At 55.0% G+C, this 13907-nt stretch overlaps 1 protein-coding gene and 1 long non-coding RNA gene across 3 annotated transcripts in view; both read right to left on the reverse strand.

The window, feature by feature from the left end:
* Positions 1-259: 259 nt before the first annotated feature.
* LOC132008105 (M-phase inducer phosphatase 2) lies at positions 260-10540 on the reverse strand. Its single transcript, XM_059386490.1, has 16 exons — positions 9568-10540; positions 8584-8693; positions 7734-7785; positions 5857-5898; positions 5606-5642; positions 5240-5362; positions 5011-5133; positions 4703-4837; positions 4236-4316; positions 3969-4145; positions 3703-3798; positions 3033-3095; positions 2777-2875; positions 2539-2672; positions 1723-1834; positions 260-1573 (listed from the first exon to the last, which is right to left on the reverse strand). The coding sequence occupies exons 1-16, from the start codon at positions 9765-9767 to the stop codon at positions 1433-1435; spliced, it is 1725 nt and encodes a 574-aa protein (XP_059242473.1). The 5' UTR covers positions 9768-10540; the 3' UTR covers positions 260-1432.
* A 1047-nt stretch (positions 10541-11587) lies between these two features.
* LOC132008107 (uncharacterized) overlaps positions 11588-13907 on the reverse strand; it is a 6597-nt gene continuing 4277 nt past the window's right edge. Inside the window, exons 3-4 of one of the 2 annotated variants that reach the window (XR_009401545.1) lie at positions 13202-13367; positions 11588-12118 (exon numbers count right to left, since the gene is read on the reverse strand). This is a non-coding gene — a long non-coding RNA (uncharacterized LOC132008107). Of the gene's footprint in view, positions 12119-12536; positions 13368-13907 lie in introns of those variants that run through there. The other variant, XR_009401544.1, reaches the window with a different exon arrangement.

A 13907-nucleotide genomic window follows, 5' to 3' on the forward strand; every position in this document is an offset into this window, starting at 1 on the left:
GTACAGAGAAGAAAGTCATTTCTCTGATGGGGCAGGAAGGAAGGCTTCTGGGAGGAGGCGACCTTTGAAATGGAGTCTCGAAGGGTGAATAAAAGATGGGGGAAGAAAATTCCTGACGATGCAACAGCTGCAAAGGGAGGAAGTGTGAAGAGCAAGGTATGGGAATTGGAGCCCTATCTGCTGACCTGCCCTCACTCTATCCTGCCCTCAGGGTGCGCCACGGTCTTGTCAGAGGCCCACAGGACATGAGGCAGGTTACTCCACTTGCTCGGTGCTTTATTGACCCAAGGCCCGGACAGATGAGTCAACAGGGCCTTCTTCAAACACAGCCCTCCACACGTCCTGAGATTCAGAATCCAGACGTGGCTCTGTCCTTGGCTTTGCAGCTTCCACAACATTTTGTCTTGAGTAACTCCAAAGCTTAACATGTAAAGATTTTGTCCACACAGACTGACACACATCCGTTCTTGCCGCAGGCGGTCACGCTCACTGAAATGCTTCCACTCAGCCATTTGTGTGTGCTGGACATTGGGCATCTCTGGCTCTCCATCCATCTGCCATCCATCCATTCATCCATCCGTCCACGCACAACAAGAGAGCAGCAAGTTCTGACCAATCGGACCCCGGGGTTCACAGCAGTGGGGGCTGAGCTGCAGACCTTAGCCCTTGCCCAACGGCCCCCCCAAGGAGGTCATCCCTTTCTGAGGCATCAGAAACCAGGGCCGAGTGGCTAATTAATGGTTGGAGTCTCTAACCCCAAGTGGAGAGAGGAGCCGGGATCCGAGCCCATGCATCTCCCGAGATGGGCACCAAATCAGACGAAGGAGACAAGCAAGCAGGTAACACTGAAACAGGAAAGAGTAAGAGCTTCTGTTTGTGCTAGAGGTGTTCAAGTGGAAGGATGGGAAAGAGGAAGAGAAAGGAATCTTGACAGACACATCCAGGAGTGCCAGCGCCCCGGGGCAGGGAGGGGTTCTGCTTTGGCCCATGGGGGGGGGGGGGGGGGGGGGGGGGGGTGGGGCCAAGGTGTTGCTTTCTCCTAGACACAAACAAACAGAGCCCCTGGGAAAGAGGGCGGCTTTTCTGGACACAAGAAGACAAAGGGTTAACTCAAACAAGGAAGGAGAAAAAGCAAAAATGTTCCTGTGGGACACAAAATACTTCCTTTGAGCTGGACTTAATCCAGTTTCACCAAGTCAACAGGCTGGGCTCTCCCTGGGGCTGGGCTGGGGTAGAGGCCGTGTGAGGATGTGGAATATGATTGCAGCAAGACATGAGGATTGGGGCTGGGTGCAGATGGACAGGACACCCTCACGGTCTTTCCCCTGGAGGGCAGTTGGGGCCTCGAGCAGACCCTCAGCCCCACAGGCCCCTGGGAGGCCGGCACCCACGCAGCAAGGCAAAGGAGGCAGGCAGGACTGGCACCAGCCCTTCACTGATCCTGCAGGCGGCTGCAGAGCTCCCGCCGGCTCCGCTCCCCAGCCCAGCTTCGGGTCTTGAGGCGGAAAGTCTTCAGCTCTTCCCTGAAGGCTTCGTGGTTCATGGGCCGGTAGTCCTGGGGCTCACAGAAGGTCTAGGGCAGGATGGGAGGGTCCGTCAATATGGGGGGATGGGGAACTTTTCGAGGAAACCTCCCTTCTCCTTGGGCCACAGGCTGACCGAGCCCTTCCCTGCAGTCCAGCCCTCCCAGGAAGGCTTCAGCCGCGCCCCTCCCCATGGTACCGGGTGTTGGGGGAAGAACTCCTTATAGCCGCCCTTGAGGATATACATCTCAGGATAGTAGAGGCTGGGGTAGTCGTTGGCAGCTCTGTCGCGCTCTCTGATGAAACGGCACCTGCGACCAGCAGGGGCGTGCGGGTCAGAGCTGGGTGGTAGGGCAGGATATACCTCAGGAGACCTGTTCTTTGCACCCAGTCTTTTGTGGGCCTTGGGGAGCCACAGAAGGCTTGAGTGCAGGAATGTCAGCCATAAGAATGCTTTTAAATCGTCTGGCTACGGGAACCAGAGGAGGCTGGAGAGATGGAAGGAAGGAGGTAAATCAAGGGAGTTGTTTCTAGAAGGCAGTTCATAATCTTTGTTAGAGATAACGGACCTGGACAGAGAAGGGGAAGCATAACAGAGAGAAGTGGACAGAATTAGAGAGATCTTTTCAGGAGGTCCGCATGAGACTTGGTGAGCACGAGAGTCGGGGAGCAGAAAGATCAGTCAAACCCTGGAAGGCTCTGCATAGCTGAGGGACAGGGCCCTTGGATATTACGGACACTGCTGGAGACTTGGAAGCAAATCTTGAGAGGGGAGGGGTGGTGACAATGGATGGAGGGTGGACATAGGCCTGATGGGAAGGATGGGGAGGAGGTAGGGAGAGGGTGCCATGCACAGGAAGGGAGGGTGAACGTCTGCTCTGGGGTGCCAGGGGACTAGAGGCCCAGATCTAGGTGGGGGCTGGGGCTGGGCTCAGGCCTCTTGGGCAGCAGATGGTTCCAGCACCCCAAAGCCTGAGCAGGAAGGTCAGGAGCAAACACTAGCTAGCAGACTCACATGCGGGGACCGCGCTCAGATGAGAATTCACAGTGGAAAATGAGGATGATCCTCTTGTCCAGATTACAGGGTGTGATGGGGCTCTGCAGCAGGAAGGTCTCAGCATCCCGTTCCAGGGGCAGGTTCACGGCAGTCTGCCAGAGGAGCTGGAGGTCAGGCCACAGCCCTGGGGCTGGATGGCACATCCACCCTTGGCCATCCCCAACTTTCAGGGCCTGTCCCCATCAGCCCGCCTCACCTTGATGTGCCCGCCTTCGTACTCGTAGGGGTACCTGCAGTCCACAATCACAAACCTCTCCACGATGTTGCTGAACTTGCCCACCAGCAAGGCTGCCATCTGTGGGCCACAGAGGTGGGTCCCAGCAGGTCAGGCTGGCAGATGGGGGCTGACCCCAACCCTACCACCGGTCTGGCCTTACAGCCCATCCCCAAGGAAAGCTAACAGGCAAATGGCCATCCCAAATGTGCCTGGAGAATGGCTTTCCCCCACGTACCGTTTCTGGTGAGATGTACTTGAGATCTTGGTGCTTTCCATCCACAGTCTGCAGAAGGAAAGCCTGAAGAGAAGGGGAGAGAGATTGAGAGAGGCAGAGGGGGAGGAGAGAGAGAGAGAGAAAGAGAGAAGAAGAAGAGGAGGAGGAGGAGGAGGAAGAAGAAGGAGCAGCAGAAGAAGAAAAGATGAAATTGGCAAGACTAGGAGCCTAGAAAGGATAGTTTCTTTCCCAAGCTCAGAAAGCCACACCTGCTTTGACCTTCAAATTCAGCTCTGGTTCTCATAGCAACCAAGAGACGCCTCTTGGGCCTGACATCCAGGGAACAATCCCTTCCAAGGGGAAATGCAGAAGGGAACAGAAGAGATGAACTCCCCACCTCCTGCTTCACACTCTGTCAAGGCCCCCGCATGAGGCCCGAGGAGGTTCCAAGCCGGATATTAGTTTGGAAATGTTTTCCAAGGTTGAAACACAACCGACACCACAGACAGATCTGGAGTAGAGTCAGGAGACCAAGGACAGCCAGAGAGAGGAGTCTAGGTGAGAATAAAGAAGAAGCTGTGCTGGACAAAACCAGGGGTGGGATGGAGGGAGGAGGTACCAAAGCAGCTTCTGAGCTCAGGGGGCCACACAGTTAGGGATCGAGCCTCCCGAGGGTCCCCATTGCTCATACCTTGGAGTAATCCCCAATCAGTTCCCGGTGGTCACTGTCCAGGATAGTCTCAATCTCATCGTGACACAAGGACTTGGAGCGGAGGACACGGGCTTTCTGCGGGGTAGATGGTGACCAGGGTCAGGGGCCAGGCTGCTCCTCAGCATCCCTGTGTGGCTGCCACCTCTCTCCCTGCACCTTGCCCACTGCCACAAACCCCGCCCAGGTGTGCTGGCGGGGTGGACTTGGACAGTAGCTGCCCAGCCCCTCCCCAGGAGGGCACCTACAGGTTCCTCGGCCTCCTGCTGCTCCTCTGGAGGGGTCACGCTCCTCCTGCGCTTGTTCTGTGTGGGCAGGTCCCTGTCGTGGGGCCGCTCCAACCTCTTGAGGATGGGTCGGATCACGCTGCAGGGCATGGATGGAGAGCGGAAGAGCCGCTGGCATTTGCTGTACATGATGAGGTCCTGGCAGGGGTGGCAGTTCGGGGGTCAGAGTACCTCCCCCCTCCCCCCTACCAGCCCTCCCAGTTCTGGGGCAGCCCCTCAGAGACCCACCTGCTCCTCCTCCTTTTCTGAGGTCTTGACCAGTGGGGCGCTAATGAGGCTCTCCATGCCTGGGGGTACTGTCTTGTCATCCTGAGGCCAAATCAGCAAGAGGATGGTCACACCCACGGGCAAAGGCCAACCCCTTAGGCCCCAGGTCCTCCAGCATAGCCACATGGGGCAATACCCCAGAACCAGGAAACTGCAGGGCCCCACTTGCTGAGAAATGTGACCATGAGGGAGGGCCGGCCTTGCCTCTGTCCTGCAGCGCCCTCCCTCCCTGCAGCTTCAGCCACCTGCCAGTTTCTGGTAGGCCAGAGTCTGCTAGGCCAGAGGCTGCACCATGACTCCATCAGCTTGCATTCCTCTTCTGACATCAGAATGAAGTCATGTTCTCCTGGCGGGAGATCAGGGCTTTCCTCTTTTGGGAGATCCCGGGACAAGGGAGGTCAAGTGCCTGGTGAGGCAAGGCTGGTTACCTTTAAGTCGCTCTCCAGGAGGTCCACAAATCCATCATCTTCCTCGGAGGCCCCCTCGGTGGCAGTCAGGGAGAATCGGCCTCGGGCAGGGGGACTCAGCTCCTCTACTTCCATCTTTTGCTCGGGGGTGAGACACTGTGTTGGGGGGGAACAGCCACAGACTGCTCAGGGGTGGGACCTGAGGCACAGAAAAGGTTCCCACTGCCGCTGGGTTCAGGGTCCCCCTCCTCCTCCCCACCCAGGCTGCCTCCAGGGGTGCCCACACTGCACAAAAGCCCACCCTGCAGGGTTCCTTTCTCCCAGTGTACCATCAGGTCAGGGGCTGAGTTTGGTCTCTGGGCAAAGGCTTCCCTGCGGTCGGCCCACTCTGCCAAAGCATGGGCATGGCTGGGATGTGGGGGTTCCCATGGCATCTTGAAGACAAATCCATCCTGTGGGCAACATGGAAGAGTGTCATCGAATGCCAGAGAACCATCCCAGCACACCTTCTTCCTTATCCCCCTGACGTTCTCCCACTCCAGCCTTCTGGAAGCGTACATTCTCTTTGTCCTCCTCAGAGCTTCGGGCAGCTCGGCCACACGCCTCACTCTTCCTCCAGCGGCCAGGTGCTTGGGAGTTGGTGATGTTCCGCAGCACAGGGCTGTGGCCCAGAAGCCTCACCTAGAGAGCCAGGTAGGGCAGGAAGGACTGAAGGCTCTATTCCTCTGGCACCAGCCCTGACCCTACCTTCTCCTGTCCCTCCTCCGACTCCCCCACCTCCAAAACCCCATCTCCCACAGCCAGACCAGGGACACCAGACGGTTTCAAGTCTGCCCTCTGGGAGGTGACCCCAGATCCCTCCTGCCCCTCCTCCAGCCTGGCCAGGGCCTGAGCCTCCAGTGTCAGACCTCAGAGGGTACTCACCGGCAGGGACTGGAAACGTCGAATGGCAAACTGCTCACTGCAGGAAGAAACAGGGAGACGTCAGGGCTGGAGAGTAGGGGGCCGTGCAGGAGAGCATGCAGGATGGCCCTCTGGCACAGATCCCTGCACATCCCTGGGGAAGGCAATGGGAGAGCACCTTTCCCATGCCTACTCCATCCAGTGGAGGGCATGGTGAGAGCCTGGGGTAGGTGGACCTCCAGAGCCTGCTTGAGGAAGTCTGGGACACTTACTTTCGGATGACCCGGCTTGCTGCCTGGATGGCCTGCTCAAACCTAGAAGAGAGAAAAGTCCCATGCAGCCCACCTCCCCCTACAGCCCAAAGCCCAGCCCCAGCATCAGCCCCCTCTTTCCATCCACAAGGCCTGGGGCCAGGGCTCAGGTCAGTAGAAAGGAGAGGGAAGAATGGGGACTCTCAGGGGTCCAGGTATTGGGGAGGGGGGAGAGGAGAAGCAGCCTGAGATTTTGAAGCCTGCCCTGAATGGAAGAGGGCCCAGAGAATGGAGCAACAGAGACAGCTGGGGGAGGTCACAGGGTGGCTGAGGCGCTACCAAGGCAACGGTCTTGCCAGCTTGCCCACAGGCCTTCCACCTGTATGCAAATCACCTCAGTGGGGCCATATGGCCGCCAGGAAAGTCATCCATCCGTCCCATGATGACAGACTGTGGCTGACAATGTGGGTATCTCCAGGGCCTGGATGCCAGCAAGACTGAGCTTCCCTTCCCTTGTGTGGGGGCTGTCCCAGCTCCCCCAGGGAGAGGGGCCTGGTTTAGTGTGCTCCCGGATCAGCCACAGTGTGCTATGCCAGACCCCCTAGTGACAAATGTTCAGGGTCATATCCTCTCCTCCCTCCTATGGAATTTTCTAGGACCAAGCCTCCATCCCACCCCCTTCTCCCGCCTTAGAAGAGGCCAGCCGGCAAAGAATTCCAACAGATGTTCCTTTTGAGGCTGGGGCACAAGCTTCTGTAGATAGGCCCCACCCCCTAGCTATGTTACCAGAGACCACCTGCCATGCGGGGCTTTTGTGTGTCTATGTGAGCTGAGGCGCGCGCGCGCACACACACACACACACACACACACACATGCTTCTTTCTGAGAAACTGTAACCGTCAAAGCAGGTGGAAAGGTTGGCGGGGGGAGAGGACCACTGAGGGCTAGTGTTAGGGGCATGACTCCCAGGGCTGGGGCGGGGTTGTACCCAGATAACCTGGCATTAGAAATGATGAATTTTATTGGCTTGGTTTCCCATCTGTGCCTACGCTGCAGGAGTAAAGCAGGGACAGTTCTGGCTTGTCAACCTGCAGTCCCCCCACCCCCACCCAGTTCTCTCCCTGTTTCCTGTTTGTGAACAAATCTTGTAGCCCAGCCCAGTTCGATCAAAGGCAGTGGGAGGAAAGAAAGCCACTGCCCTAACCCCAAAGCCATAGTCCCTCTGCCCAGTCTGGGGATGCCCAGCTGTCCCCACTAATGCCTGGCAGCTGCTCTCCCTGCCAGGGCTCTAACAGCTGGATAGGGACAGCTGTGCTCTAGAAGATACTACTCATGCCCCACAACCCAGGAGGAAGGACCTATCCTGAGTACAACTCCCTCACCACTCTCTCTCTCATAAAGGGCCTGGTCCAGGGGTTGGCAGGAAAGTGTCCCTGAAGCCAGAGGTTGCTGATAGGATGGCCAAGGGCTGAATCAACCTGTCACAACTGTTTCTGTTTGGCCTACAGTGAATTAAAGGTTTTGAATTCATTAGACCATATTTTAAAATTGTGATGTTTCATAGAAAAAAAAATGATGTGTATAAGCAAAAGAAAAAAGGGACATACACCAGACCTGTATTCTCACAGGCCAGGGGCTTGCTGAAGTATCCAGTGCTCCCATAAGCCTCTATCTCCACCACCTGGCTCTGAGCCCACACTCAGCTGCTCCTGTGGGAGCAGACCCTGCTCTGAGACAGGAAGCAGAATCTCAGGACTTGGGAGATCAAAAGGTCACCCCCACATGTGGATTGAAGGGGACTGGCCACTCTCCCAGACTTTCCCTGGTGGGTGTATGCTGAAACTAGGATTCTCAAAGGTAGGCGCCAACTCCTTGGTAGTGGGGATCCCTTTACTCACGTCCGCTCTGCCATCTTGGGGTCCATGGGGCTGGGAGAATCCATACACAGACCTGGGGGGACAGAGCACCTTGGTTTGAAAGTAGTGACATCCTCTGCACACATTCCCCCACCATGTCCCAGTTCTGTTCAGAGAGAGGAAAAACTGTTTCTAGTTTAGATCTTGATACATTAAAAAAATGAAACAAAACCCTGCCCATGAACACCAAGGGCTAATACACTGCCCCCCAAATTGGGCAGGGCTCTACTCCCTCCTTACTACAGAAACTCCCTTGTATACGTTTTATATTTTTTAATATTTAATTTATTTATTTGAGAGAGAGAGAAGCAGATTCCCTGCTGAGCAGGGAGCCTGATGTGGGATTTGATCCCAGGATCCTGGGACCATGACCTGAGCCAAAGGCAGGTGCTTTACCCACTGCGCCACCCAGGTGCCCCTCAGCTGTACAGGCTTTAAGCCAAAACTTTGCTAAGCATTTTTCTTAAGCTGGTTTAATTTGTTCTAGAAGAGATAGTAACTTTTAAAAGAAAAGGTTACCGCTGAAGGCAAGTGAACATTATAAAATGACCAACATTCAACCCTAATGCCTCCCAGCTGGGGCTGTGGTTCAGGGACTTTGGCGCCTGGTTTTAAATAGGTAAGATCTCATCTCCCCAAGAGGGCCCCACCCTACCACCCGCTCAGCCCATCTGGGCTGGATGTGGGGAGCCCCACCAGAGGTGGGCAGCTGCAGGCTCCTGGGCCCACCAGGTTGTGGGGAAGATGTTAGTTTGATCAGCAGTGAAGTGGAGAGACTCAGCACCGCCCCCCCCCCCCCCCCCGCAAGCCCCATGGTACCCCTGAGCCTCACCTGCATCAGAAGATTCAGAGGACTGGGAGGACAGGGAGGATTCAGATGCCCGCCGCCGGGACAGGGACAGGCATGAGAGCAGGCTGCCTGCCTGATGCTTTGGAGTCTCACTGGGAAGGCAACAGGGTCCCAGGGAAGGAGAAACGTCAATGTGGGGCTCAAGGGCTAGCTGGCCCATCCATGTTCCCACCAGCCACCTCTGGAGGGCTCACCCCTGCCCACCTCTGAAGGGCTCACCCCTGCCCCAGGGAGGGCTCTGAGGGCCTGCCCTCTTCTCAGGTTTTCTGCAGAGGCACTAATAGCTTTTCTTTGTTGATTAAGAAAGGTCCTCCTGGGTTCAGGGGGAGGTGAGCCCAGGGCAAGAGCAAGGAGGTGGGTTGAGGGCCATTCTGGGGATGGCAGGGCAGCAGAGTAGCCCTGGAGGGTCTTCCTGGGGACTCCTCAGGCCCCTATCCATCCACAAGCCTTTTTGGAGCCAGGGCAAGACTTAGGTCTGCATTGCTGCTGAGGGCAACCCAGCCTGGACACTATTTAGTTGACGTTTCTCCTGCTCAGGAAGCAGGACCAGTGTTTAACCCCTTAACCTCAGGAAAGAACTGGGGGTGGAGGGAGCAGGGGCAAGGACAGAAGGGAATCAGCCTTCTCTGCCACCCTCAAGTTCCCACTCCAGGCTCGGCAAAATAGTGGATAAGGGCAGACAGTAGGGAGCCAGCGTGGTGGAGGCACGCGGGAGGCAGGGGTGGGGAGTGGGGGGGAATGGGACCGGTGGTCCCAACTCCAGTGTCTTGTGTTGCCAACAGCAAGTCACCTCGAGAGTGTGCGCAGCACAGACCTGGCCTCACGCCGTAGTCCCGGGTCCCTGAAGTAGGCACTACCCAGGACACCTCCCCACTCCGCTTCCCAGATTTGCCTCCCACGCCGGGTTCCACGGGAGGCCCGGGACCAACACCCCACACCCAGCATCGCAGTGCGCGGGCGTCCTACCTGCCGAGCCCGGCGAGGTTGTGCATGGTCTGGGTCAGGCTGGTGACCGGCGAGGAAGCAGCCGCGCGCTCCGGGGACCCCACGAGGCCATGAGCTCCCAGCTGGAGGCCCAGGAGGTGGCTGGGACGCTCGGTACCACCCCGCACTCCCGCCGGACTGAGAGCCGGGTCCGGCGCGGGCTCCGGTGGGGGCAGCTCCATCGCACAGCTGGCCGGGGCGAGGTGGGGAGCGGGCCCGGGGTGGGGGAGGGAGGGAGGAAGAGCCACGGGGTCGGAGCGAGGGAGGAGAGGGAAGCGGGGAGGGTGGGGCGGGGTGGAGGGACGCAGGGACCGGCCGCCAGTCCGGGAAGCCTCTAAGCAGCAGCTGCCACCTCCACCTCCTTATATATTCGAAAAATAACAGCGGCCGCGCCGCCGGCCGCCACCAATGGGGGCGCGGGTTAGGAGAAGGCGGGACCGAAGGCGGGGCCCGCGGGGTGAAAGGCGCGGAGGCTGACCAGCCCGGCCCAGCCCAGTTCCCGAATCTGGTCCCGGCTAAGGGCTGGGGGTTTCGCCTAAGCCTCCACGCGCCGCACCCCGCCGCCCCAGCCTGGACTCCAGATCTTGGCTGCCCAAATTCTGCTTCTCGGGATGTGTTTGGAGTTATCCCCGGCGGAGAAGGTCCCTGAGGAAGCCACAGCCTCTAGGGTGGTCTCCCAGGGACACCCCCCCCCCCCCGATTTAACATCACCTACACCCACCAGTAGGCTCCACTCCGGGAGTTTGCCAGACACGGCTACGCGGTGCGGACTGTGTTCGCCACTCTACCAACCCGGGCGCTGAGGCGTGGAAAACTTCATTAGCTCGTTCAAGGTCACACGGGGCAAGTGGCAAAGCAGAAATTCACCCCAGGAGCTCCTGAAGCCTTCCTGCCCGCTCGACCCGCAGCGCGGAGTGTCGGTGAAGCGTAATTGCCAAGCGGAGCCTCCCCCAACCCTCACAGGAGGTAGACCGGAGGTGGGGGTCCCGTGTAACTCATGGGGCCCCAGGTTATCTGTGACCCCAAGGGGTCCAGTTTTCTCCAACAGCCTCAGAGGAGGCTCTAATGGCTAACCTAGCCATAGGTTTTGGCGATTGGAACCAAAGAAGGTGGCTTCCACCTCAGAACCAAGTTATGGAACTATCTCATGCCCACTGAGGGTTTGGCTAAAGTGAGGTCAATGGCATCACACTATTTAGTTGACGTTTCTTTGATGGCCAGGGAAACTGAATCTTTCACTAGTTTAAACTGAGCATGCAGATCATGACATTTCCTTCTCCCAACATTTTGTTCAGCTTCTGTGATGTGTCGGGTGCTGTGCTTCCTGCTGGACAGGGCTGAGGTTTCAGGTACGTTCCTGGTTCATCCAACTGGATCAAGGGTCCAGCTCCCAACCTCCAGCCACTACTCACAGCCCAGGATGTGACTGTCCTGGGGAGCAGGGTGAGTGATCGAGGAGACCGTCTGTGAGGCTTCCCACCTCGAAGACCAGAAAGAAAACTGAGGGATTGCATTTTCGAAATCAACCCAGCAGGGATTACTCCCATCCAACACACACACACACACTTCTACAGGGTGTGGGGAGGTGTGTGTGTGTGTGTGTGTGTGTGACCAACAAAAGGAAGGGGAGTATTACACTCTTGAATCCTCTCAAATTCCACACTCAGGTCACCTCTGGTCCAATGAGAGGCCAGGATCACAGAGGGGTCATTCCAGAGCATTCCATACATCAGCTCTGTGTATCTTCCTGAATTTCCTTTTGCCAATTAGATCACAGATTATGTGCTCAATGAAAGAAAAGAGAGAGAGAGAGAAAGTAAGAAAAGGTGCAGTTGGTTAAGCCACTGCCTTAGGCCCAGGTCATGATCCTTGAGTCCCCGGATTGAGTCCCATGCCAGGTTTCCAGTTCCATGGGGAGTCTGCTTCTCCCTCTGACCTTCTCCCCTCTCATGCTCTCTCTCTCTCTCTCAAATACATAAAGAAAATCTTAAAAAAAAAAAAAAAAAAAAAAGCTAATCAACAAAAATAAGCTAAAATAAATATTTGCAATCATATCATGAGGATTGACTCCTCCCATCCAGCCAGGTCTTGGTTACAATGATAGTTCTGGGCTGGGGAAAGCTCCACTCCCCATAAAAGGAATACCCGGGCTCTGGATTGTACATATCAAGCTCTGGGCTTGCTTAACCGGGTCTGGTGTGACCCCAGTGCCCTGGCAGAAAAGAAGAGAAAATTATCACATGTTTGCAAAATCCTTCTGCTTCTCTAAGCCTATTGCTGCACAGCATCTTCTTTGTGGGACTCACTTTTCTAGTGCCTTTTCTGTCATGCTTTGTGACATGTTAAGTGGTTTTTAAAAATTGGGTCATGGTACCAAAAATTCAAACAAAGGAGAAAATTCAAATGGTGCAAAACAGCATTGAAAAGTCTAGTCTCCCACTCTACACAAACCTTCAGGACCCCTGCCTAGAGGCAGCCACCAATATGAGTCTCTTGGATATTCTGGAGATAGTCTGGAGACAGTCCTGGGCAACTGAAACATAATGGGGAGGCACAGATATGAGCCACATACCTAATTTAAAATTTCCTAGTAGCCACATTAAAAAATAGGAAAAGAGGGCGCCTGGGTGGCTCAGTGGGTTAAGCCGCTGCCTTCGGCTCAGGTCATGATCTCAGGGTCCTGGGATCGAGGCCCGCATCGGGCTCTCTGCTCAGCGGGGAGCCTGCTTCCCTCTCTCTCTCTCTGCCTGCCTCTCTGCCTACTTGTGATCTCTCTCTGTCAAAAAAAAAAAAAAAAATGGAAAAGAAACACCTGACATTTTAATATTTTATTAAACTTTAAATATTCAAAATATTATCATTTCCACATATTATCAATATAGGAATTATTAGATATTTTAGATACTTTTTTAAAAGATTTGATTTATTTGAGAGAGAGAGAGATAGTGACAGAGATAGCAAAAGAGAGCACAAGTGGGAAGGAGAGGGGCAAGCAGGCTCCCGCTGAGCAAGGGTCCCGATGTGGGGCTCAATCCCAGAACCCTGGGATTGGGACCTGAGCAGAAGGCAGCTGCTTAACTGACTGAGCCACCCAGGCGCACTAGATACCTTTATTTATTTATTTATTTGTTTGTTTGTTTGTTTGTTTGTTTATTTGGTGCATTTGATAATCACAGCACATCTCAACTTAGATTTGCTACATTTCAAGCGCTCGATAGCCACATGGGATTAGTGGCTACCATAGTCCACAGTGCAGGTTTATATATGTATAAGCACATGTATGTCCACATTTTTACAAATATAACAAACTGTGTGAAACATTGTTTTACCCTTGCTTTCTTCATTTTACTTGAAGGTGACGCCAAATTACCATAATGCCATGTATTTATTCATTTCCCTAATGCTGAACATTTAGGTTATTAGCTTTCACACTGATGCAGCAGGTATATACAGTGTTCATTCCAAAAAGGGAAGATTTGGGGGTGCCCGGGTGGCTCAGTCGGTTAAACACTGACTCTTGATCTCAGCTCAGGTCTTGATCTCTCAAAGTTGTGAGTTAAGCCACGCTAGGCTCCATGCTGGGAGACTTTAAAAAGAAAAAAAAAAAAAAGGGCACCTGGGTGGCTCAGTTGGTTAAGCGACTGCCTTCTATTCAGGTCATGATCCTGGAGTCCCAGGATTGAGTTCAACGTCGTCGGGGCTCCCTGCTCAGCGGGGAGTCTGCTTCTCCCTCTGACTCTCCCCCATCATTCTCTCTCGCTCCCTCTCAAATAAATAAAAATCTATAAAAAAAATAATAAAAGGGAATTATTGGAAGGTGTGGCTCTATTTATTGAAATCTCCTTTTCCCTTTTCTGATTTCATTTCCTCAAGCCGACTGAGCTATTGAAGAACAGGGACCAAGTCACTTGTCTCTCCTCCAGTCTCCCAGTACCTCATATAGGCCCAAGTCCAAGGTTGGCCCCTGACCCAATATCCCACTTCTAGGGATTTCTCTCTTTCTCTCTCTTTTTTAAAATATTTATTTGTTTGAGAGAGAGAGAGAGAGAGCACATGCACATGGGCAGGGGAGGGGCAGAGGGAAAGGGAGAAGCAGACTCCCCGCTGAGTCAGGACCCTGGGATCATGACCTGAGCCAAAGGCAGATGCTTAACTGACTGAGCCACCCAGACACCTAGGGATTTCTCTTAAAAAGATGATAAAAGTAGGGGCGCCTGGGTGGCTCAGTGGGTTAAGCCACTGCCTTCGGCTCAGGTCATGATCTCGGGGTCCTGGGATCGAGTCCCGCATCGGGCTCTCTGCTCAGCGGGGAGCCTGCTTCC

The sequence above is a fragment of the Mustela nigripes genome, unplaced genomic scaffold, assembly GCF_022355385.1.
Source record: "Mustela nigripes isolate SB6536 unplaced genomic scaffold, MUSNIG.SB6536 HiC_scaffold_75, whole genome shotgun sequence".
In the NCBI taxonomy this organism is placed as follows: Eukaryota; Metazoa; Chordata; class Mammalia; order Carnivora; family Mustelidae; genus Mustela; species Mustela nigripes.

Bases quoted from the DNA above. Each gene is read 5' to 3' on its own strand.
- LOC132008105 (XM_059386490.1), bottom strand. From the start codon at position 9,767: ATGGAGCTGCCCCCACCGGAGCCCGCGCCGGACCCGGCTCTCAGTCCG. The intron at 5,363-5,605 runs GTGAGTACCCTC...CTGGCTCTCTAG, and splicing joins GACGTTTCCAGTCCCTGCCG to GTGAGGCTTCTGGGCCACAG. The intron at 2,673-2,776 runs GTGAGGCGGGCT...CTCCTCTGGCAG, and splicing joins ACGAAGGCGGGCACATCAAG to ACTGCCGTGAACCTGCCCCT.